The sequence below is a fragment of the Haemorhous mexicanus genome, chromosome 3, assembly GCF_027477595.1.
Source record: "Haemorhous mexicanus isolate bHaeMex1 chromosome 3, bHaeMex1.pri, whole genome shotgun sequence".
NCBI lineage: Eukaryota > Metazoa > Chordata > Aves > Passeriformes > Fringillidae > Haemorhous > Haemorhous mexicanus.
The window spans coordinates 19449832-19472522 of record NC_082343.1 but is presented as its reverse complement, the minus strand read 5'-3'; the positions used below and the strand labels follow the sequence as shown (position 1 = coordinate 19472522).

The window sequence follows — 22691 nt, the reverse complement described above, 5'->3', positions numbered from 1 at the left end:
CCTGACGGAGGGCAGGGACCCCGCAGCATTGCCGGGGGAGGCTGCCTCTCAAAGGGAGAGGAGCCATCGGCAGGCTCGTAATTAATGTGTGGCTCTATAGCTCAGTGGTTAGAGCACTGGTCTTGTAAACCAGGGGTCGCGAGTTCGATCCTCGCTGGGGCCTCCTTAGGTTTTCGTATTTGAATTGTTTTTTAATTATTATTTCTTCCCTGACCGAGCTGGGTGGGGATCCGGGAAGAGCGGGCGGCGGGGGTCGCCTTTTGCATCCCGGCACGGCGCCTGCAGAGGGCGGTGGTGGGAGACGAGCGAAGCGTCGGAGTTCCAAACACGACGTGGGCTCAGCTGCCTCCGGGGACAGGAGCGCAAGGGCGGTCCCGGCTCCGCTTCCCAAATCAATCACTTCCCTAGATCTTAACCCCGGGGTTGTTACGGCGCAGCTTCCACCGCGTATCTGGAGTCGCAGGATGGTTCCAGCCCGTAGCTCGGCTCTGACGCGGGGTTTTGGGGGATTTGCTTGGCTTCTAGTGCTCTGATTGTGTTGGTGTTTCAGAGTTGCTGAACATTTCCAGCCCTTACTGGACCCAATGAAAGCTGCAGGTGAGCCGTACCTTGAAAAAATATTCATAGTATAACTTGGGCTGGAAGGGACTTTAAAGATCATCACATTCCAAGCCCATGCCATGGGCAGGGACACCTTCCACTAGACCAGGTTGCTCAGAGCCACATCCAACCTGGCTTAGAACACTTCCAAGGATGGAACATCCACAACTTCTCTGGGCAACCTTTGCCAGTGCCTCACTGCCCTCACAGCGAAGATTTTCTTCCTAATATTTAATCTAAACCTCCCCTCTGTCAGTTTGAATCCTTTCACCCTTGTCCTGTTACTACCTGCCCTTCTAAAAAGTCCATCTCCAGCTTTCTTGCGGGCCTCCTTCAAAGTCCTCCTTCAGGGACTCCAAGGCTGCTATAAGATTTCCCTGGTGCCTTCTCTTTTCCAGGCTGAACAACCCCCATTCTCTCATAGTAGAAGTGCTCCAGCCCTTTGAGCATCTTAGTTGTCCTCCTTCAAAAATTAAAATCTAATTTCATTGTCTGAAAGACAACTACTCTTGAAACACACTTATCCCTGCATGGCAACTAAAAAAAAAAAAAAAAAAAAAAAAAAAAAAAAAAAAAATTAAATAAAGGTGGGGTAATTGACATGTCTCTTCCATATTCTTCAGTAGAAAATTAAAGTCCTGAAATTTAGAGTCAGATTTATTAGACAGTCGTACACAGCCAAATCTTACCAGAATGTCCACCACAGGCTCTCATAACCACTTATGTCAGAAAAGGACATCACAGCAGGATCTGGAAGCTGGTGCTGTTAAAGTTAAATATGATTAATAGAACATATGTAGAGACTGCTAACACTACCATTAATAGGGACACACCTGGGAGCACGCCATAACAAGTCAGCCAAAATCTCTTATAATTGGTCACTATTCAACACTTTTGTTTCACCATTTTATAGGCTACTTTCTTTTTCTGGGACATCACTGAGCTACAAAAGCTGTTTTGCTTGTCTTCTCCACTTTTCCCTTAGGAAATGCTGCTTCCTTTGGAAGAACCTCCTTGATTCTGGCTAGGTGGAAGCTCTTCTTTTTTGGCAAAGGTGGTGCTGGTGCTGTTCTGGAGTTATGTCCAGTCTTCTTTCCCTTGTGAGGTTTAGCCTCAGATTTGACTCTCTGTCTCTCTTTACCACATGGAGCTGGTTTTGCTGTTGATGCTTTTATTTTGGTGGATGGGTTTTTTTTTTCTTTCTTAGAAGAAACTCTTGGGGTGCTGCAGTGAGGGTAGAAGGTTTTTTTGAAGGTATGGTTGTTGAAGGTTCATTTAGCAACTCAAGGACAGTCTCTGAGGAAAGTAATTAACATGGTTCAGCCTTCCTGCTTTAAGGTAAAAGGCTAATTCAGAGATATGACTGAGGGAAACACTTATTAGACCTATACTCAAGAAAAACACCTGAAATTATGCAAGAAGAAATGCATACTATAAACCTCTCTTCTTCCATCAAGAGACCCTTGTTTTTCTTGGAAATAAAATTATTGATTTTAGAAATTATGAATGTGTATGTATGGAAAATTAGTTCCAGACAGAAAGTGATAAAACCTTGCACACTTCTCTAGTACACTTAAGAATATTAATTGTTCATAATACACTAATATCTGGAAATCCCAGACAAAATAATATCAACTTGCTAAACACTGTTTTCTACTCAAGATGTAACTCCTGCCCCAGCTGCATGGGACTTTAAGACAGAATGCAGCTTGGAAAAAGGAAGATGGAAAACTTAGGGGAAAAAAAAAATCAGGGACTGGAGCTAAGCAAAGGCACAGCATCAAGTAGACAGCAGAAGCTGTGTTTGATTATCACATAAATGTGATAACCAAATTCAGGATTGCTCCTGCTCAGTGCTGTAGTTGTTAAGACTCCTGAAGGTTTCAATCACATGCCTGTAAGTTTATGTATGTTTTGCTTCTCATTAAAATCAAAGCCTGACAACTTACTTGCTCGTGGAAGAAATGGTATCGCTTGCTCTTTGTTTTCATTGGAACAGGCTTGTATTTACGCTTCCCTGGTGGAGCTCTCCTTGGAAAACAGGCAGATGCAGGCATCTGAGAGATTGCTGAGGAAGTTTATTTATTCCATAGGCACACACACCAATTCCCTGTTCTCATTTGCCTCTGGTGGAAGAGGCATGAAAACACTTTAGGCACCTGTAATGCAACACAGGTGGAATTCAAGAGGCTGACACAGGGCTGGCAAGCCATAAAATCCCCGTCCCAACAGCAGCTGGTGAACGTGACCTTCAATGGGATTTTCTTTGGAAACAACAGTGCTGCAGCAAGAGGCGTGATAAAGGAGAGGAACAGGCACAGAGGGAAGGAACCACAACTACAAAGAAACATGTCTGTCTTCCTCTCCTCTGTCCCCTGATAACTTCCCACAGTACAAAAGCACCAAAACAAAAACCAACCAAACACATTTTCCCTGAGGTAAAGATGTTGCATGCTAAGCAACAGGAAGAGAGATACAAAGAACCACAACACACCTGTGTTCTCTATTACCCACCAAGGGAACTGCTGTAGGACAAGTAAGAGCAGGTTCTTTCAATTTGGCATGCTTGACAGCACCAAGCAAAGCAAAGCATGACCTAAGGCATCATATTTTCTTGTGATTAGCATTCTCCTTCAGACAGTGGCAAGAGCCAAGTGCTTCAATTTTTTAAAAAATGTAACTAAAGCAGGGTTGCAGGCATTGCTTGTGGGGATTTCTGGTGGGTTGTGGGTTTTTTTCCCCCTTCATCTCCCTCCCCTCTGATTTTAAAATTACATTCTAACTCGTTTTCTCTCTGCTCAGGACAGAAAGAATTTGGTGCCACCCTGCTGTCTCCAAGGGTACTGCTGCAGAGGCAAGCGGAAGTGGGGACAAAGGGCACTGCTGCTATCAGCTGTCCTGGCACATTCCTCGGGAAGTCTGAGTTGCCATCAGGCACATGACAGTGGCCCTGGCAATGTTTTGGAAGCAAGAGTTTGTGTGGCTTACTGTCCGTGCCAGTGCACTTCCTGCTGTGTGGGTAGGAGGCAGGAAATGCTGGATTCACTGCCTGGGACCATGCCCAGCAGAGAAGCCAGCTATCCCCCGGAAAAATCCTATAAACAGCAGTAAAATCAAAGGAGAAAGGTTCATGAGGAGACCAGAGTCACTCCAGGAGCTGGAGGTGTCAGGACTGTGCTCCAGAGCCTGCTCAGGCTCCGAGGAGCCTGGGTATGCCTGCAAAGTGCAAACAGGCCAGGGCAGAGCTGACACAGCCCCACCTGGGCTAAGGCAAACAAGGGGAACTGGAAAATGCAGGAAAACATTTTAAGAGCCAAGGGAGTAAGTGCCTGGTCCTGTTCTAGAAGTGATGGACACAAAGCTTCAAAAGCACAGGGTCTTCATGGCACATTAAGGAGTAGCATACAGACAACAAAGATTTCTTTTGATAAATAGATTCTGCTCAAGCTCTTGATGTTTATGCAAGGTCACATACACACACACACACACACACACACATATATATTTTTTTTTTTTTTTTTTTTTTTTCTCTCACAGTAAATGCACTTCCTGGCAAATGATAAGCTGTTAAAGGCAGAAATCTTGAGCAGTAAAAAACATAGCTTGTTTTCTTCATTTTGTGAGTGTCCAAGGTCTCTGCAAAAGCACAAACATATTTGTAGTGTATCTACTCTACAGAGTGATTTGAAATCATTTAATGTTTTTTAGCAAAATGGGAAAGCTAGGGAGGCAAAAAAAATACATAAGTGTGCTTATTGTTGTAAAAACAGACTTTAGCAAGGGTAACTGCTTGATGGGCATTTTGCTTGGAAAAACTCAGGTTCAGGCTCCAGTTATTATGTGAGCACGGCATGAACCACCAGTTTTCTCTCATCTTTGTGAAGAAAACTGTGGAGTGCTGTTTATTTTTTATTTATATTAATGTGCATCATAGATATTTGATATAATGAAACTAAAGGATGTGGACTGTCCTTTTTAAGACATTGTTTTGCTGTAATTCAGATATGCAACCAAGGAAATTTTCTTTTAATCCTTAACTCTCCCAGATCTTCAAGGAATTTGAACATTTTTCCTATTTCTCTGTGCACAGATATGGTGAGTGAGGAACAAATTCACTCAAACTGATTAAAGCTGCACCAGAGGTGCAGTGTGTAAACAAAACCCAAGGACTGGATGCAGATGTCAGTGATATTGTATCAGTAGTACTTGGCATTCTTTTACTGTGATAGCTGGAGAGTGGTGATTATAGAAGAATTTGGCATGGAAATCCATCTTTAATTACAAACCTGCAGGATCAATCAGCTTGTAGAGTGATCCACGTGCTGTATAGGCACTGGGATAAGAAGTAGACATAAAATACAGTTCACCTAAATGGAAGTGAAAAAAGAAAACTGGTCTTAGATTCAAGTGCCCAAGCAGGATCCCAGTTCTCCATTTCCCTCTTTCCTGGCTTTTCAGTAATTCATGTAGTCAGAAAAGGAAACTCCTTCAGCTACCCCCTTGGCCATGCCTTATGTCCAAGAAATGGCTTTGTTCTCACCCTGCCCTGTGCCAGTGGGCTCCCAGAAACACCAAATTACCTCCTGGCTGCAGCAGGGTTCCACACAGAACCAGCAGCTCTCTTTCAGGCAGCACCTTCATTACCTCACCTCTGTGGCTCTGAAAAGGTTGCTTTCCTCTGTATAAATACATATTCCTTAAAACTTGTTTGTACCAAAGAAGCAGCCAGAAACTACAAATAGAGGGGAAGACCACACAAGAAATATATTTTCCATTTCATAATCATACCAAAAAGGAAAAAATTCATCAAGAGCTACATTGGCTAATCTGTGGGAGACAGAAGCTTCTCATTTATGTCTGGTAACTGTGGAAGACAAATCCTCCTTGTGCCTTCCCTTCAGCACTCACTAGAACAATATCCAGCAGAAAGGGAAATTAGAGTATCTTGCAAGAGGCAAAGGTGTTGTTGTCTTTCAAACTACATAACACTGTGTTGGTTTCTAACAGGCCACCAGAAGAAGAGACATTTCACATTCACTCACTCCTTATGTTAGAACAGTTAAAAACTGTAAACATTTCACAGCAAAGCCTGCCTCTCCATGCAGCTCTGACAAAATATGCAAGGCAGAAAATCTAGGATCTTTTCCTGGCAAGCAAATCTCTTTTCTGCTGAATGATCAAGTGCTAAAGTGCGCCTGTGCTTTCCAAAAAGTTGCAGCTTCTTTTTGTATTACATACCTCTGTCAGAAGGCTGTAGAAAAGGAAAGAGTGTTCATTGGTACTTTCACATTGGTGAGAGATCTGGTCCTTATGACCTTAGTAGTGTCCCATGTGCTGAGGCCTTTACACTAAACTTTTAAATGAGTGGCTTTCCTGATCCCCAAATAAAGTCCTGGTCTATGATCTACGATGTGAATTGTGGATTGTTGTGAATAAGACAGAGGAATTCATACTAAGGAAGCAGGATAAGTTCAGAGAAGCTCTAAGAACTCAAGTGAGGATGAGATGGTATAATGAAAAAGTGAACTGCATTGATATGGTCTTTTGATTAGTCAAAGAGTACAAAAGACCAACAACAAAACAAAAGTTTCATATGAGCTTTGGTTTCCTGAGCTTTTCATCAACCTGATCTGCAACAGCTTCACAGGGCAGGAGACCTCCCTGAGCCTCAGACCAGCCCCTGTGCTGAGCCAGCCACAAACCTCTCTGCACTGCCTGCTCTCTAGGAATCCCTCAAGAGCCACAGAATTTTCCACATTTTCTGTACAGTAGACAACAGACTGTACAGTTTCCATTGAAGGTGTGGCCAGCATGATACCCACCTGCTTCATCCTCAGCAAATGAGATGATGAATTTGCTTTAGGAACTGATCATTCCAGGGAAAGCACAAGCTGTTGTGCAGCCAACGCAGATATCCTGCTTCTTCCATTTATTTGTCTTCTCATTTTCCTGTGTTCCAGATTGCAAGGCAAGGCGTATTCTATTACCATCTTATGGCAGTTGTCCTGTGTCAAGTGGGCAATTCCCCTTATCTCTCTCTCTCTCTGAGTGATCACAATCACTCCTCCCTCAGCAGGGCACATCTGCTGATAACAAGCTATTGAATGTCACTGCATGGCTGATAAGAACTATAACATCCCCTTGTGAGATGCTCCACCCAGAGGGAGGAGCCAAGCATTGCTACCCAGATATAATCTGGAGGTTCTGGAACACCAGCACGGCTTCCCACTGGATTCCCCAGAGGAAAAGCGGCTGCTTCTACTTCCATGGATCTGTGGAGGACTGTTGGCTGGATTTTGGAGAAACAGACCTGAACAAAAGCAAACTTATCCTAAGGATTCTGAAATGGAGGAAGTTTAGATTCCAGCAAAAATGTTGTTGTAATAGTCAAACACAGAACTTACTCTATATCCAAGTTTCTAATCTACTCCAGCCCAAAAGGTTTTGGGATGCTCCAATATACTTATTTGCCCAGACAAGGAAAATGTGGGTACAGAATGGGAGCTGCAGAGGAAACATTCAGACTCACCTGCTCAAGAAATCACCAAAAATATAAAGGCCATTCAAGTTGGGTGATTCACATCCCCTGTAGACAAAGCCTCCAGTAACTGAATTGCCCTCACTGCAGTCATATGCAAATATTGCAGAATGTCATCTGTCAAACACACAGAAATACAAAGTAAGAAAGTTTACTTTCAGAGAGCATCAAAAAGCAGTTGCTCAATGACACCGACAGGTATAAAAATTACTAGAAGGACCAATACAGTTTAACGTTAGCGAAATTTCAGTGGTAATTTATTAGTTTATTCTGGGACAGAACCAACCCAGGGGCTTTAAGGACCTCTCTGTGTAGTTGCTTATCAAGGCTTAGTCATGATAAGCTTCCATAAGATAAAAAACCAACATTCTCTATATCAAGAACAAATGCAGGAAGGCATCAGCCTACAGCAAGTGTTACCTTATTTGTATGTGACTGTACCAATCACTTTAGCAGGGATCATCTTCACCAATTCCAGTATTTTCAGAGAAGGGAAAAAGATCAAAACTGCAAGTGACCTCAACATCTTTGTGGGTTCACTGACACAACACAGAGCATAAATGAGCATGCTCTCGCCATTTTATGTCATGAGACTTGTAAAATAAAGACTCTGCCTCTGGCAATGTTAAAATTGAATTCAGCCCTTTTTCACACTGAATTATCAGATTCCACAGAGCCATATTCCTGACTCCATAGCCATAAACCTCCAGGCAGGCTTTGGGATCAGACACGAATGGATTATTAGGAGGGATGTGGTAAGGCTTTCCATCAGGGCTTCTTCCATCCACATCAATCTTCAACACTTTCCCCAACAAAGTGCTCCTAGAGGCAGAAAAAGAAACCACAGCATGAGAGCCATCTGAAAACACAAAAATACCCTTCTTCTCCTCGCCCGTTTTCAAAGGAAAAGTTATCTGCCTAAAAAGAAATAAACCAGAGGCTGGTATGTCTTGCAACCCACTTAAGCCAGAAAACTTTCTTTTCTCTAAACAACTTGACATTAAACATGTCAAATTTTCATTTTTGAAATACTGCTTTGGACAGACTTGCAGATGCATGAGCATTTTCAGGAAGCACTCTATTCTTCCACATTTTCTCCTTTCCAAACCTTGTATCTCAGTGAACAAGCTCAAAGCTTTCACCTGCTCTCCTACTTACTTGTTCTGAGCATTCCCAAATTTTTCAAAAGGGTCTCCAGCTTTCCCTCCATCCCCTGTAAATACATACAAGTAGCCATCCACAACAAAGAGCAGTGGCCCAGTGTTGTGATTTGCAGCTGGTTCCTCAAGCTCCAGGAGAACCCCTAAAAAGAATTTAAAAAAAAAAAAAAAAAAAAAGAAAAAAAAAAGTAAGAACTAGCTTTTATCTTAGCATGGGACAGGGCAGATGCACACATGACTGATAAATAAGAGTATAGTACTGTCATGAAACGTCCTCTTCTACAGTACAAACCTCACAGGGCAGATGTTAATTCCATAATAGATTAAAGTCTGTTACTACTCTTTAGAAGACAAGAGTAGAAGATGGAGAGAGAAGACAACCTTATTCGTGAGTCTTTTCAATCCATTTTAGTTTTCTGTGTGACCTTGAGCCAACCTGATTCTGGTAGTTTCATAGCAGGCCAGAATGACTGGGAATGTGCAGGTTCTGCCAGTGTAAAAAATAATAGGATCATAGACTGGCTTGAGTTGGAGAAGACCTTAAAAATCATCAAGTTTTAACCCCCTGCCATGGGCAGGGACAAATTCCACTAGACCAGGTTGCTCAGAGCTCCATCTATCCTGGCCTTGAACACTTCCAGGGCATCCACAACTCCTATGGGCAAACTGTGCCAGTGCCTCACCACCCTCTTCATAATATCTAATCTAAACCTTTCCCCCTTGTCCTGTCACTACATGGTCTTGTAAATGGTCTCTGTCCATCTTTCTTTTAGGCTCCTTTCAGGTACTGGAAGGCTGCAATGAGGTCACCCCAAAGCATTCTCTTTCCTAGGCTGAACACTCCCAATTCTCTCAACCTGTCCTCATAGGAGAGGTGCTTCATCCCTCTGATCCTCTTAGTGGCCTCCACTGAACTCTCCAACAGATCTGTGTCCTGTGCTGGGGACCCCAGAGCTGGGTGTAGTACTGCAGATTGGACCTCCTGAAAGTGGAACAGAGGGGCAGAATCCCTTCTCTTGACCTGATAGCCACAAATCTTTGGATGCAGCCCAGGACATGTTTGGCTTTCTCAGCTGCAAGCTCACATTGCTGGATTATGCCCAGCCTCTCACCCACCAGCACCCTCAAGTCTCTCTTGGCAGGGCTGCCCTCAATACCCAACCTGTGTTGATATTGGGGGTTGAACAGAGACAGAGAAAAATTATTTCTCATCATGGCATACAGTAGCATATAACATGAACTTTACCTTTCATAGCTTGGGTCAGCTTTGTTGGCATCAGATGCCAAAACCTCCAATTCACTGATCCTGATCTTTTCCACTCAGTTCTTAGCCATGTATGAGTAACAGATATAAAACTCCCCATTGTCCTTGTGCTTGGGGTGAAAAGCCATCCCCAGGAAGCCCCTCTTATCCCCCAGCCATGGGGTAGCCATGCTCTGAATATGCAGGAATGGCTCCTCCAGCCAGCTGCCATTGGGTAGGTAGACCCAGACGAGGCCAAGCTGCTTGGCTATGAAGGCATGGTGGGTCCAGTCTGTGGATGCCATGGGACAGGGAGAGAGAAATGGCAAGCGTTTCTCACAGTGGCTTGTGAGAAATTTTAGGGAGTTGGAAAGATGTGATAACCTGTTGACTATAAACAATTTGCAGGTGCTGTTTTCTACCTTGTTTTTCTGTTCCTCTCAAGGACAGTGAGTGAGAAAGATGTTTCTGTTAGTTAGCCAATAGAATAGAAACTATCATACCACTCTATGAAAACCGCACAGTCTTTTCAAATAAAGTTCTTCTTCGCCTTTGCTACGATCCTGCCTCTCATCCGTTCCTGCCCCGACCCCGGCGCATGAGTAACACGGTCAGTGGCGTGGGCCATCAGGTTCCTCAGGCCACTGGCAACCTCAGCCAGGCACAGCTGGACACAGCCCCCATGCTCATCCAGCACCGAGCCCAGGCTGCAGCTCAGGGACAAGTTCTGCAGCACCTGTTGTGCAGCACACTTGTTCTAAGCACTTAGAGGTTTAGAGTCCAACCTTCAGCTGAGTTGTTCTAGATTCTAAATTCTAAATTCTAATTCTAGAATTTAGCTTAAAAACTGAGTATGAAACTCTGACAACTGTAATATTCTTAAAGAGGTGTAGTGTGAGTTAATACCCCAGTTCTGGCATTCCTCCCCCGTGCTCCTGTGCCCTCAGGACAGGTCTGGAAAAGGAAACTGACTAAAAAAGCCACAGGAGAGCTACCTGCCTCCTGCCACCTTCAGTCCTCTCCTGTCCCCTTTCCAGGCTAGTAATGGCCATACTAGCTTGGGCTCTAACCCAACCCTTTTTCCTACATTCATTTATGTAAAATAAAATGAAGCCACAGGGGCTAGCTTCTTAGCCGGATAGCTGGTCCCTCGTAGGGTAAGCGCCCCAGGCAAGCAGTCTCAAGGCTGGACACCTCAGCCCTCTGGAGGCTGGGGTGCCCTAGGCCAGACTGCGGCACAGCCATGGCTCCTAGCAAGCTTAGTGATTGTCAGCTCTTAGTGAAAATCAGCTCTTTTAAGATTTCAGCTCTTAGCTTGCTCGTAGGGGCTGTGGCTGGCCGTGGCTTCTGGAAGGCAGACGAGGAGAGAGAGAGAAGGCGGCCAAGAGTGTTCCACGATGGTTTATTCCGAGGGTCTCACGAAGGGTCTTGAAGCTGCTCTTCTCAAAAAATGGGCCAAGACAGCCTCTTTTATAGGGTTAGGGAGGATTGAAAACTGACCAATTGTAAGGGTTAGGGAAACTAGCCTATGGGGTCACAGAGAGATAAGCAGGCCTGGAGGACCAGAGTGAGGACTCCTGGTTCAATTCCTATGACTCAGCAAATACCTATCTCTAAACATCCCTCCACGGAGCCGTAGCCGGCCCTGCGCCTGCTACACCTTTACCCTAAACCTCCACACACACCTATCAGCCAAGGTGGCACTAGCTACATGGCTGGATCTCCCAGTTTGAATGCTGTGGCGCATAGTTTTCCCACCTTAGCACACAACACAGCATCTGAGATCCTCCCTTCCCTTCCCCTCCCTGAAATAGAGATTTTTGGAGTTCACTTGAGTTAGCAATATGAATTAAGCATTTAAAGTTTAGCCTGTAAAACTATGTGTTGAATTTTAACCCTTTTACTTAAGAAACCTCTGCCATGGTACAAAGTACATAGGAAAATACAAATTTCTGAAGCTTCTTGCCTAAAAGAACAACACCAGAGGAGACCAAGGGATGCAAAGAACCCAGATAAAGGGACTCCTCCATGTCCAAGCTGATCAAGGCCGACAGATATACCCAGATAAGGGGTATATCTGGGTATATCTGATATATATTCAAGGGACCAAAAGTGCACGCACAAATGAGAAAAGTTCAAAAGTTCAGTCATGAGGAAGACCACAGCCTTCAGCCTCAGAGACCACCAAGAAACCCCCGTGCGACCACCACAGCAAACAATGCATGCCCAGAAGGGCGTGGATCTGATTACCATGAGAGGCAAGAACAGGCGGGGCCAGGGGTTGAATATGCATGGAAAGGTTGCAAAATGTATTGCATATGGAACACCTTTGTGAATAAAGATGTGGCTCAGACTGCCCCTGGCTCAGACTCCAGGGGCACAAGTTTTCACAAGAGCTATCTCACTTGTGCCGGGCGCTGACAATACATACCCACTTCATAACTGCATCAGGTTGTGAAGTCTATTTATTCCACGTATTGCTTCACTTTGGACGTAACAAATCCCTGAAATTCAAATTTGCAAATACTCAATCTTTACTAAATTGTGCAGCCTCTTCAAAATCTTACTTCCAACCAGCAAATAAATGGTTCCATGGCTGAAACACCCTGTGGCTTTGGGGAAGCCTCCTATGCTAGCACCTGACTTTACCATAATTCGTGATCAAAAAATTAATTAATTAATTAGCAGATTTGTCCATCAGTTTAAATCTGACTGCAAAACTGAAATTGACTCTTGAGGTAGAAAAAAGAAAATAGCAGCCTCAGTATTGGCCCCTGGAGTTGCTCCTGCAAAAACTCAATAAATGCTAAGAGAATTAAAGGTGCTGGCTAAGTAAGCAAACCAGGGCTACACACTAAGCATTGAGTGAGCTGCTAACAAATGGTAATAACACCATGCATGTATCATTATAAAACCAAGCAGCAATAGACTTTTCACTGCTCACCTTTGGACATAGCTGCCAAAACTTTGAAAAGATGTACTGCTTTAACCTTTCTTTGTACTTGTGAAAAATGTGTATTTTATTATTGGCTTTTCACAAATATTAAAATCAATATTATTTGTGTTATGTTAGAAAGTTATGCTGTATTAATTTTCTCAAGTAGTGTGTTAAATATAGTTTTAGGTTATAACATAATGTTAAAAAAGAAACTACGCTATGTAGGATACTTTTTTAAAGAAAGGACTCACACCGAAATAGCAGCCACAGGACACCTAAATCTTTCAGAGAAAAGGAATTTATTGCTCTCTTATCAGAAGAAACTAAATTCTTCCTGCCTCACTCAGTCCTGAAGATGCCATTAGGATTGAGAGGACAAAGCTGACACTGACCAGACAGAATCCTGTATTTGAATGGAATTTATGCATCATGTAGGAGGTGTATGAATATGCAAGAGGCTATTGTTTTTAATGGTTAATCCTCTGTTAACGGGTATCCTTTTTTGGGCTTATTTTGCCCAGAAAAAGGTACCCGGAAGTCTGTAACTCTTTGTTTTTATTGTCTCATATTGTCCTAATCCAAATTGTCCAAATTATTATTACTCTAAGTACATTGCTATTTTTATAACCATTTTATTATTATTATTAGACTTTAAAAATTTTAAAAATAAGTTATTGTCATTTTTCACATACTCGACATCTATCCACGCAAACATCCAGAAGCTGAAGAAGGAAGTAAAGGACTTAAAAGTTAAGAACTCAGTTTTCATCAATGAACTTTTCAGACAATGGGAGTTGACAGGGTGGATTTCATAGTTTGTTAAAGGAATTTTTGGGTTGTAATCATTTTTTTTATGTATGTTTTCCTGTTTCGTTATGTGTCTGCAGAGGTCCAATGGGGAAGTTTTCTCAACAAGAAAAAACAGGGGAGTTGTGGAATCCTCTGACTCCTCCCCTTCAGGGAAATCCCCAGGGCCTTGCCTTGGAAGAATATATCATAGAGTTTTCCCCGCCTATGCTACTAGAGGGGACTCAGCCAATGATGCTCTGCAGCACTACTGCCAATCTACACTAGATTGCCTTCCCCATTGGCCAGTTGACACTGCTCCCCCCAATTATTCATCCCTTCTCCCCCCTATTGCTGCCCTTTGCCCTGACCTTTGTCCGCCGTTGTGCCCTCAGGTCATTGATCACTGACCCCATTCTTAAGTCATGCAGACCACATGGTTTGGTCTTTTGTCTCTGGTCCCTTTGGCATGGTGGATGCAATAAACCCTCGCTGGAATATATCACGCAGAGACCCTTCCTGTCTTTCCTCTGCTGAGCTATCTGTAGTATGTGTATGTGTGCGTGCATGAACTAGAAATGGCTGATCTTGTGGTCTTTCTCTGAGTGGCTTCTGAAGGAGATGTTTCAAAGAAGGTTGCGGCGTTTCTACCACCCTGCCACGCTGCAACAAGGAATGGTGTAGTTCTGCCAGCTGGGACTGGGGTCAGACTGCAAGGACAGGTCTGGGGAACTTGGCTCCCCTTTGCAAGACTGAAGAATTTGGATTTGGGAAGATGGAAAGATTCCTTACAGATGTGATGGGGAAGCAACAGAGACCAGGTCATTCTGTGCTGCTTTCTGGTAACCAAATGGCAGCACTGAAAAATGAGAAACTTCCTACACCATCCGAAATCTGCAAGGGCTTTACTCGTTACAAGTGATACCTGTTCTGGGCAAAAGCCCCTGGGTGTTGCTGTGAGCAGAGAACAACTTGGTTGAGAAGTTTGGAATCAGGGTCTGTGTCACCGACATGTTTTATGAAAAATCCTTTCCTTAGGATTTTTCCCTCCTGAGAAGCTGAGAGGCCTCAGGAACAAACTGTAAACAATTCTTATCTGCTGCTGTGGAATGCAACAGGGGGCGTCTGTGATTGGTCTCATCAGGTTGTTTCGAATTAATGGCCAATCACAGTTCACCTGTCCAGACTGTCTCGGTCAGAGACAAACCTTTGTTATTGATTCCTTTTCTATTCTTAGCTTAGCCTTCTGATGAAATCCTTTCTTCTATTCTTTTAGTATAGTTTTAATATATTATCTATCATAAAATAATAAATCAGGCCTTCTGATACATGGAGTCAACTTTCTCGTCTCTTCCCTCATCCTGGGACCCTTGTGAACAATACTACAGGTCTGTAGTCTTCGTATTAGATATCCTGGAAAGGCTGCTACTTGCACAAGACAAACAAAAAAATCAGTGCTTGTATAACTGCCCAGATTTTAAAATTCTGTTTAAAGAAGCTAACTTGTTTAATGAGGCAGAAAAATTACTGATGTAGTAACTTACATTCCTGGACTGTGCATGTACTTACCCTCTTCCATCTCTGTCAAATAAAAGTACTGAAAAGATTGGTTTTGGGCTGCTGGCATGAAAACCAGTAAAATATTTCTGTAGTATGTAGCCTCTTCTGCTTTAACTTTGCAACTTTGTGCTGATTAAAATGGAGGTGGGATCTTAATGGAAACATTTTACAGAAATTCTGGCCCAGAATGTTCGCAAGGTGAGTTCAAATTTAGGTACAAATTCAAACACAATGTTTGATTTTCAGAATTTATCCTACATTTTACACAGCTAAATACTTAAAGGTATTCGAAGGAACTTAATTTTAGATCTGTAACACATGAAAACGTTGCGTGCAGTATTTTTTTTCCTGATGATCAGAGATAGAGTCAATGACATCTACAGGAATTGCATGAGATGATATTTACTTATTTGAATCAGTTTTAAATCTCACCTACAGTCTGCTTCGGTAAGACTGTGCATGTATCAGATTAATTTAGCCTGTATATTTAATGTATCAGATTAATTGAGCCAATATATTTCATCAAGGTACATCTTTAGCAGCTACAGCTTCTTCTGGCAGCCTTTCACCTGCGTTTTTTAACCTGTCTCCTATTGCCTTCATCTGTTACTCCCTCTTTTCTTCTGTGGGAAAATGAGCCTTATCCATCTTCTCAATGTCATTTGTGGTATTTCCAGAGCTCTGTCAGGTTGTTTCCCTGCTCTGATCACCTCTCCCTTGGACTGCTCAGTCCCACCTTACTGAATGGAAAATCTAGAGCCTCCACACTTGTAATTCTGTTGGGAAGGATTTACATGCAGCTGACTATGCTTTGATAACGTGTGAAATACAAAGCTGTGTTTCGTGTCAGATACATACAGGCAACATGTGTATTTGTGATTGTAATATGTGTGGAAACCGACCATGGGACAGTTATAAAGACGAATTCTAATAATAACTGAGGAAAGTAAAGCATGGAAGAAGGTTACCCTTTGTTGAACCTATCCTTTATAAGTCTTAAGTTGATTTAGGAGCATTTGAATTAAAGGATGTTGTTTATTTTGACAGGAACTTTCTGATTGTAGTTAAGCCTTAAAGAGTTTTGCAACAATAACCTTTTGAAGTATAATTTTAGAATATTTCTCGTAGTAGGGATCTTTGAAACTATAGCTTTAGAATATATAAAAAGGAAACATGCAGCTGGAGAAAGGAAAATTAACATCAACTCAAGGATTAATAGTTTTGACCAAGGGAAGCTGGACATCACTATTATGAGATTTATAGTCCTTGCAATCAGTATAATAGTTTGATGTCTGAAGATGGGCCATACTGCAATACCCGATCTAGGACCTCCAAGGTAGAGAGACTTTTTCCCCTCAGAGAAGCTCCTATGGGAGGAGTAGCAGGAGGTGTTGGTTTTGTGAACACTCCTCTAACTGCTTCTGAGGTGAGAGGATTCAAGAAGGCGTTAGGGCATTTTGTTGAGGACCCAGTGGGCATAGCTAACCAAGTGGATCAATTCTTAGGTCCAAATATCTACACTTGGGGAGAGATTAATTCCATTCTAAATATATTATTCTCCCCAGAAGAGGTCCAAATGCCCTGTAGGAGAAGCCGGTTTGGGCTTTGAACGTGATGTTACTGAAGCAAGCTTAGTAAATCTGGTTAAAAGACAAAATATGGTAAAAGCGGTAAGAAAAATGGTTTGTAAAAAGTATTTAGCAGTAACGAGTTTTGCTACCCGGTGGATCCCAAGAGATCAAAATAAATTTAAGTCTGTTGAGAAAAAAGAAAGGGACAAGTGTATCTACCATGAGGTATATGAACTTTATGAGTGTACTGAAAAAGAGATAAACCCCTTTTGAAAAATGAAAGAACTGTGTAAATGTTGGGAGAGCCTTAAACCCCTGGTTTTGATCTCTGGTATTACAGGATACACTAAATTGTCAGGAGACTGGTCGGGCAGTTGCACTACTGGAATGATAAAACCAGATTTCTTTTTATTACCCAAAGAATCTGGATCAAGTTTAGGAGTTCCTATATACAAAGATTTAAGAGAAACCAAACAGAAGAAGCAAAGTGCAATAGAAATTGGGAGAATCCAAAATTGTAAGGGCCAGGTTCGGACCCGGATATCTATGTTAAATAGAATCATCAGGCTCCAGGCAGTATTAGAGATAAAGAATGCAATCATTAGAAACATCTCAAACGAGATAAAAAAACTAGTGTACGTAAACAACCAAGAACGGACTCCTACACTTGATTGGTGGGATAACCTGTGGACTTTCAAAAAGGATTTATGGGAAAAAGTAACTTTCCCCACTGTGTGTATACTTGGGGGATTGCTCTTTTTACTATGCTTATGTCCCTGCTTCATTAAAATAGTAATATCTGCTGTGCAGACCAACCTGAAGAAACCAAGAAAAGTAACAAAGTAACTATGATTACCAGAGTGCTCAAGAAATTTATAATCAATACAAAAAATTAAAGTTGAAGCGAGCTTAAGCTCAATCAAAGAAGAGGAGGGGGGACTGTTATGAGTGAAAAAAGAGTTACTCATTTTTTTTTAAAGGGTTGCAGAGTTTAAAGTTAAGCTGGGAACTGATCCCTGGCCAAGAGAGTTCTTTTGTTGGCTAAATGTTGTAATCACCTGTTGAGTATCGAGTCATTAACCCTCAGTTGTGGAGAATTTGTCTTTCAGTACCACCCTTGCCTGCTGCCAGGAGGATGACAAACCCCCCTACCCCCCAACCCCTGACGGTGGGAAGGGAGGGAAGGGAGGAGATCTCAGGAGACATGCAAATATGGTCTCAACCCAGACTGCAACGGGACGGGATCCCCACCAAATCCTGGGAAAAACCCCAAAACAAACGAGCCAAAGCAGAATTGAGAGGTCAAAGTAGCGTTCGGACAGCAGGGGCTAGGTCCAAAGCCGGCAGAGACGCTGAAAACCTCAGTCGCCCCTCATCCCACTTAAAAAGAAGTCATTTGGGGCCAGGACTCTTGGACTGGCAAATCGCATTGAGCCTGGGGTGTAGTCCCATTGCCCCCGCAAGAAGTGGATTCCCCGTTCCGCTCCCAGGGGACAGAGCTGCACTTTTCTCCTCTTCAGAGTCACGGGTGGGCGCGGCGGCAGGGAACCGCAGACTTGTGAACACCCCCCCCCCTCCATGCTGAGCAAGATCATTTTCAGTAAAGGTATTAAAAAGGAGAAGGATCTCTTGCACTGTTTATTTCACTTCTTAATAGCATAGTAATAAAAGAAAGACAATACTGCATTAACTTTTACTATTCGCTTTTCTTCCAAACTTTCTGGGTTTAACTAAAAGCTTTCTCCACAGCAGCCTCTTCTTCTTATATCTAGCTGTGCTAATAGCTGCAGAGGCAAATTCTTCTTTCTGTGAGTTACCGTTAGTTAAATAAAAAATGATAGACCAATTTTAACACGAGATGTATCACATCTATTGCTCTTTACTTTTTGGGCAACATTTAATTGTTTTAGCTTTACAAACCCATTCTTCAGGAAAAAAAAACTTCTTTTAAACAGAAAACAAAACAAATAAACCTTTTTACTTAAGAAAAACAAACCACTTTGTGAGATTTGGAGAATCAGCAATCTCTGCTTTGATTTTATCTTTTAGTGCTAGCCCCCTCCTCCTCTTTTGACAGCATTCCTGTCAAGACTGTTCTTCGCCCTTCCCCCACTGCTGCCACCTCACTGCAGGCTCCCGGCTGGTGGGAGCAGGGGAAAACAGCCACGGGCATGGGGTCCCTGGGGGCATGCCTTGGGTCCCTTTTGCCCCCTCTCTCTCTTTTTTTCTCTCTCTCTTTTTCTCTCTCTCTTTTTCTTTCTCTCTCTCTCTCTCTCTCTCTCTCTCTCTCTCTCTCTCTTCTCTCTCTCTCTCTCTCTCTCTCTCTTTCTCTCTCTCAGCCCACTAACCGGGGCCGACGCTGCCATCCTGGACTCGGGAACCCGACAGTCTGGGAGCCACCCCGGGCAGTTCCGCCACTGAGCCAGCCCGCTCCTGGGCTGGCAAACCCGTGTCATCTGCTCCCAGAACCGCCACTGGGTCACCTCCATGGATCGGTCCCTGCCGCAGCCCCCGAGACGATGCGGCTCGTACCGGAGCAGGCAGACACCTCCCAACCTTGACAACCTCAAACTTGGTGTTCTCAGGTGCTCCTGACATTCTTTTTCTTTCTTTAGTCAACTTATCCTCTTTTCTCTTCGAGGAGAGCCTGTTCTGCTAAACTCTTTCTGGACTCTAGTTCGGCATTGAATAACTTCCTAACCACCATGTGTTAAGACACTTCCCTGTCTTTCATGCAAATAACCCGCATTCACACTTCTGCTCTCTCCTAGCACTGTCATCACTCCACATTCCAACATCCCAGAGTTTGCTATCCCCTTACTTCAGCTTCTCTCTTTCTGTTCTTCTTACTTATTCTTTATTTTTTTGATTCAACACACCTCACACGGTACGAGGTATACCCAACTAATTTATTTCCAAAAGTAAGCTTATAACTCTCTTTTACTATGATTGGAGTAGCTGTTACAACTTAAATTCATACTGGCTAGCTGTGGCTTACTGGGTCTAATATCTTTGATATATAAGCTACTAGATAATTTTTTACTCTTCTTCACTCCTGAATTAAATTTTTATGAGCTACTCTATTTTCTGTATTTATGTATAAATGATAAAGGATTTTTCTAACAAGGGTAAGCTTAAAGCTGGTACTTAGGCTAGTTTTAACTTAACTCTTGATTTAACAATATCTTCTGTGGTCTGTTTTATATCATCTCTCTCTGTTAATTTTTCATACACAAATTTTACTGCTTGTGTGTACTCCTCAATCTATAATATTTCAATAATCTAAGTAATTTTCTGATCTCCCTCTTTGAAGAGGGAGGGAGAAGGGATAAAATTCCTGCAATTCTCTCATGGCTGGGTTTCTGGCTACCTTTATTTATTGTCTAAGATATTTTACCTCTGTTCTACAAATTACAGTTTCTTTTTTGATACCCTTAGTCTTCTTTTCTCCAAGAAAATTTAAAAGTTGTATAGTAGCCTCTCTCACTTCAGCTTCTTCAGATAGTAAAAGATCGTCTACATATTGGATAATCTGTATTCCAGGAGGAGTAGGGAAATCTTGTAGTATTGTTTCTAAAGCTCGCTCAAATAAGTTTAGGGATTCCGTAAACCCTTGTGGTAATTTTGTCCATCTTAATTGCTGCTTTCTCCCAGTGTTAGGATCTTCTCATTCAAAGGCAAAAATATCTTGGCTCTCCTTGGCTAGTGGGCAAGCCCAAAAAGCATCTTTAAGATCCACCACACTAAAGCACTGATGCTGGGGTGGGACTTAGAAGAGTATAAGGATTTGGTACCACTGGGTAGCGAGTCCGAGTTCTTTTATTAACCTCCCTTAAATCTTGTACTAGTCTGTAACTCCCATCAGACTTCTTTACTGGGAGAATAGGGGTATTATGAAGAGACATACAAGGTTCTAATATACAATCCTTTATTAGTCCTTCTATTACTGGCTTCAAATCTTCCCTTCCTTCTAAAGATATAGGATACTGACATACACGTATGGGACAATCTTCTCTCTCAGTTGTAACCCTTATGGGGTCAATATTTAATCCTTCCCTCTTTCCTTCCCCAGGCCAAACTTCCTTGTTGATTTTTTCCTTCATCTTCTTGGCCTAATTTTAAAACTCTAGCTGTCATTTTCCCATTTTCTGGTATAACTCCTATTCCTAATTGCACTTGTAAGTCTCTTCCCAAAAAGTTGGGAAGTACCTGCCCTTGGGACTAATAAGACATCTCTCATCTAAATTTTAGTTTCTTCCCTCAAAAGCCACATCTTTAATGACCAGAACTGTAAAACTTTCTCCTTTTTCTCTTGTTACTTTCACTGTATGTTTGCTCACACTATAGCCTTTTGGAATATTTAACAGGCAGGTACTCTCTACCCCTGTATCTATTACAAATTCCAGTTCTTCATCTTGGGGACCCACTTTTAAAGTTATCACAGGCTCCAGATGGTATTTGTCTCCTAAAAAATAGAGCCTATGACCTCCCTATTCTTCCTCTGTGCCCATCTCTTTAAAGATTTTCAGATCTTCTGCTTGCTTAGAACCATTTTCCTATTTCTCTAAAGTTTGTTTATCTATTTAGTTGGAGTTTCTTCTTTTCCCTCTAAAAAGCTGTCCCTTAAAAACCTTTTTTTTTTGCATTTTGCTTTTGATATGCTGTCTCATTTATTCCCTTGATTATGTAATTACAGTAATTATTCATATGTTTACTGTTCTCATTATTTTGACCCGACTCAGGAGGTACAGTTGGCATTTTGTCTTCTCTGCGGGTCCCTGCGGATTATCTTTTTTTCCCAATCTTTTTATTCCAGCTGCTCTGATTAATTGCCTTTCTTCCTAAGAAAAATATTATTTTCATTATAGACCACATCTCTTCTCAAGTATAAGTGCTTGGACCTAAAAATTAGTTAAATTGTTCAGCTATGCCTATGGGATCTTCCAAATATCTCTTTTATTTATTCCTTAAAATTTCTCACTTCAGACGAAGTCTAAGGAGCATTTACAAACTCTGGTCCACCCCCTCTTATGGGAACATCTCTTAATGGAAATAGACCAATCCCTTTATCCCATTCTTTTCAGATTTTTATCTTCTATAGTCTTTGTAGTATATGATAGAGATAATTCATGCTTTGTAACTGTATAAAAATTATAAGATCCAACCATGCCTCATACCCCCATGGCCAGAAGCAGGGCCTTCTTTCTATTCAAAGATTTCCCGGACTCGCCCAGATAAAATCAAGCCACGGGGCTGCACCTGGAAGAGATTACATCGAGGACTGGCCACATTCTGGTTACAATTGAAAGAAGACTATTTCGAGAAGCTCAGACAGCCATCCGAACCTATAGACTTACCTTTGTATGAGTCTGAATCTGTATAGTCCCCGTTATATATGAAGGGACATACAGAAATCTTATGTCATTTCTGCTTCAGGTGGAATAAACTGTATATAAGCTGGCTACCTGAAGCAGTCAGGGTGAACCACTGGGGAGACGCTGACACTACATCCGTCCGATCCAAGTTCACCCAGCGTCAAAGTCCGGGGTTGACGCTGTCTTGGCTGTGGCGGTTTTATAATATTCTATCTGGTTGTCGATCTAATAAATTTATAAATTTTTTTTATAAATTTGGCTGCCGATTTGATCATTTACAACAGCCTTTCTCCTGTATTTTTAGGAAGAATCAGGAGAGGGCTTTCTTTTAACTGACCTTTTAGTGTTTCGAGAAGGTGATTCCTTTAGAGAGAGAGAGTTCCCCTGACCAGCCGGAGCTGTGGTTACCAAGGGAACGGAGCTCGGGGCAGGACGCGGGGGGGGGGCTTGGCATAGCCCCTAGTCTCGGTCCTCCAAAGGCGGGGTCTGCAGGCGGACTCGCCCGAGGGGATGTTCCGGTGCAGACCGAGCTGGAGCGTGGATAGCCCCCACATGGCTAATGGCGGCTGATCCGGCAGAGACAAAGCAGGCGACTGACCCCATAGTCAGCACCGGCTGCACCGGCGGTAGCCGACCAGAGTCAGTGCAGCCGGGGATGGGACAGACGGTGCAGACGGGACCCCCCCCCTCGCTGAGGTCGGCGCGGTGACCACGGTCCACACGGCAGGACAGACCCCCACCCCTGCCGGCATGGTCGGCGGACGGGCCGCGGGCCAAGCGGTTGGGACTGGGGCAGACGGACTGTGCCAGTGCCGGCACAGGGGCTGGGGGTGCAGCCGCGAATAGGTGGGGGAAGAAATGAAACGGAGGAGGTAATATTTTGTTCCCAGCCTTTTTCTTTCACAGTTTTTCTTTTATTG

At 42.9% G+C, this 22691-nt stretch overlaps 1 protein-coding gene and 1 non-coding gene across 2 annotated transcripts; one reads left to right on the top strand and one right to left on the bottom strand.

Moving 5' to 3' along the window:
• The first annotated feature begins 90 nt into the window (after positions 1-90).
• Positions 91-163, top strand: TRNAT-UGU (transfer RNA threonine (anticodon UGU)). Its single transcript has one exon. It is a non-coding gene; the product is annotated as a tRNA-Thr (tRNA).
• Positions 95-18994, bottom strand: HHIPL2 (HHIP like 2). The gene is given in 13 exon segments (XM_059840429.1): positions 95-608; positions 1815-1896; positions 2550-2570; positions 2573-2628; positions 4883-4967; positions 6423-6580; positions 7130-7250; positions 7791-7960; positions 8297-8441; positions 9540-9833; positions 10151-10277; positions 16735-16841; positions 18745-18994. Coding segments are annotated over 13 exon segments (2130 nt in total).
• Positions 18995-22691: the final 3697 nt, after the last annotated feature.